The sequence below is a fragment of the Peromyscus eremicus genome, chromosome 4 (genome assembly GCF_949786415.1).
Source record: "Peromyscus eremicus chromosome 4, PerEre_H2_v1, whole genome shotgun sequence".
Lineage (NCBI taxonomy): Eukaryota > Metazoa > Chordata > Mammalia > Rodentia > Cricetidae > Peromyscus > Peromyscus eremicus.
In genome coordinates this window covers 65,258,349-65,260,184 of record NC_081419.1, presented here as the reverse complement: position 1 = coordinate 65,260,184, position 1,836 = coordinate 65,258,349, and the positions used below count along the sequence as shown (strand labels likewise).

General features: G+C 36.7%; 1 protein-coding gene across 1 annotated transcript; it reads left to right on the top strand.

Annotated features, from left to right (window-relative positions):
• The first annotated feature begins 599 nt into the window (after nt 1-599).
• On the top strand, nt 600-1,535 carry LOC131908324 (olfactory receptor 4C15-like). The gene has a single exon (XM_059259377.1). The coding sequence runs from the start codon at nt 600-602 to the stop codon at nt 1,533-1,535; it is 936 nt and encodes a 311-aa protein (XP_059115360.1).
• Nucleotides 1,536-1,836: the final 301 nt, after the last annotated feature.

The window sequence follows — 1,836 nt, the reverse complement described above, 5'->3', positions numbered from 1 at the left end:
TTTCAACATTTTGAAAACACACAACAGACAGAATTTTTCTTAAAGAAGTGTAGATCAATTTTTTTTATGTTGAAACACCCTTCATCATTGTAAAAAAAATCCACAGTACAGCCAGATTTTCAAGTGAACAATTTGTGACTTCTCCTGTTGATAGCTAAGGTAGAATTCTGATTAATCACTAATGATTCGTCATACTGGACTAATTCATATGATGTCGACAGTATTATTAAATTATCCTTTGTTCATATCTAGAATAGAGTTTCTAAACGTTTTTCAACATTTCACTTCAAAATTACTAAGATAATGATACAAAATGACTGTTCCAAGGTACATTATTTCTCTCCTCCAACAGAGAGCAGATTCTTTAATCCCATTTTAAAATGTCTCTATTCTAAGGTATTCAAAATTTTATCCTGACCTCAATTTTGCACGCTATATAACTGTACACTTTACAAACGTGTTTATAATAGTAATAAAATAAATCACAGTAATTTTGCATAAATGCACACCAACTTCTATAAATTGTATTAAGTATTTGTTTTTTTCATAATTGTAGATGTACTTAAACACATCTTACTTTCACCATCATCTTGTGAATCATGGAAAACCAGAGCTATGTCACTGAGTTCATATTCCTGGGCCTTTTACAGAACTCAAAAGTTGAGAAAATATTGTTTGTTGTATTTTCTTTGATCTACCTTGCAACTATTGGGGGCAATATGATAATTGTGATGACCATTATCTACAGCCCTGCACTGCTGGGTTCCGCCATGTACTTCTTCTTGATATTCCTGTCCTTACTGGATGCATGCACTTCTTCTACTGTTACACCCAAGATGATCATAGACTTCTTCTATGAGAGGAAGAGCATCTCCTTTGAATGTTGCATGACACAACTGTTTGCTGTCCACTTCTTCACTGGGGTAGAGGTGATTGTCCTGTCAGCCATGGCCTATGACCGCTATGTGGCCATTTGCAAGCCCCTTCACTACTCTTCCATCATGAACCGGAGTCTCTGTGGACATCTTGTGGTAGTTGCCTGGGGAGGAGGATTCTTGCATTCCATTATACAAATCATCTTCACTTTGCAGTTGCCCTTCTGTGGGCCCAATGTCATTGATCATTACATGTGTGACTTGTTCCCATTACTGAAACTTGCATGTACTGACACACACATATTTGCTATTTTGGTGTTTGCCAACAGTGGGTCTATCTGCATCATTATTTTTTCCTTATTGCTTGTCTCCTACAGTGTCATCTTGTTCTCTCTGAGAGCCCACAGCTCTGAAGGGAAATTTAAAGCTCTCTCCACCTGTGCATCTCACATTACTGTTGTGGTTTTGTTCTTTGTCCCATGCATATTAACATATGCAAGACCAATATCTGCATTCTCCTTTGAGAAAAATGCTGTTGTATTTACCACAGTCTTGACACCATTGCTCAATCCTATGGTTTACACTTTTAGGAATAAGGAAATGAAGAGTGCCATCAGGAAAATGTGGAAGAAATTAATAGTGGTTTCTGACAAATATTAAATATTACCCTTACTTTGTTGTGGAAATGGATCAGTGGGTAAGAGTACTTCATGCTGTGCTGAGAGAAGGACATCAGTTCTGATTTCTAGAACCCATGTCAGAAGCCAGGCATCATAGGGCCCCTTAACTTAATGTTGGTTCAACAGTTATAAATAGATACCAGAAATTCAGAGGGCTGTTAATCTACTCAAACACAAAAATCTAAAATTGCATTCCAGAACTTTCCCCAAGGCAATCAGGTAATGTACAACAGATGAACATAGTCAATATGGTCTTATTTATTTGCATATATGTGTGCAAG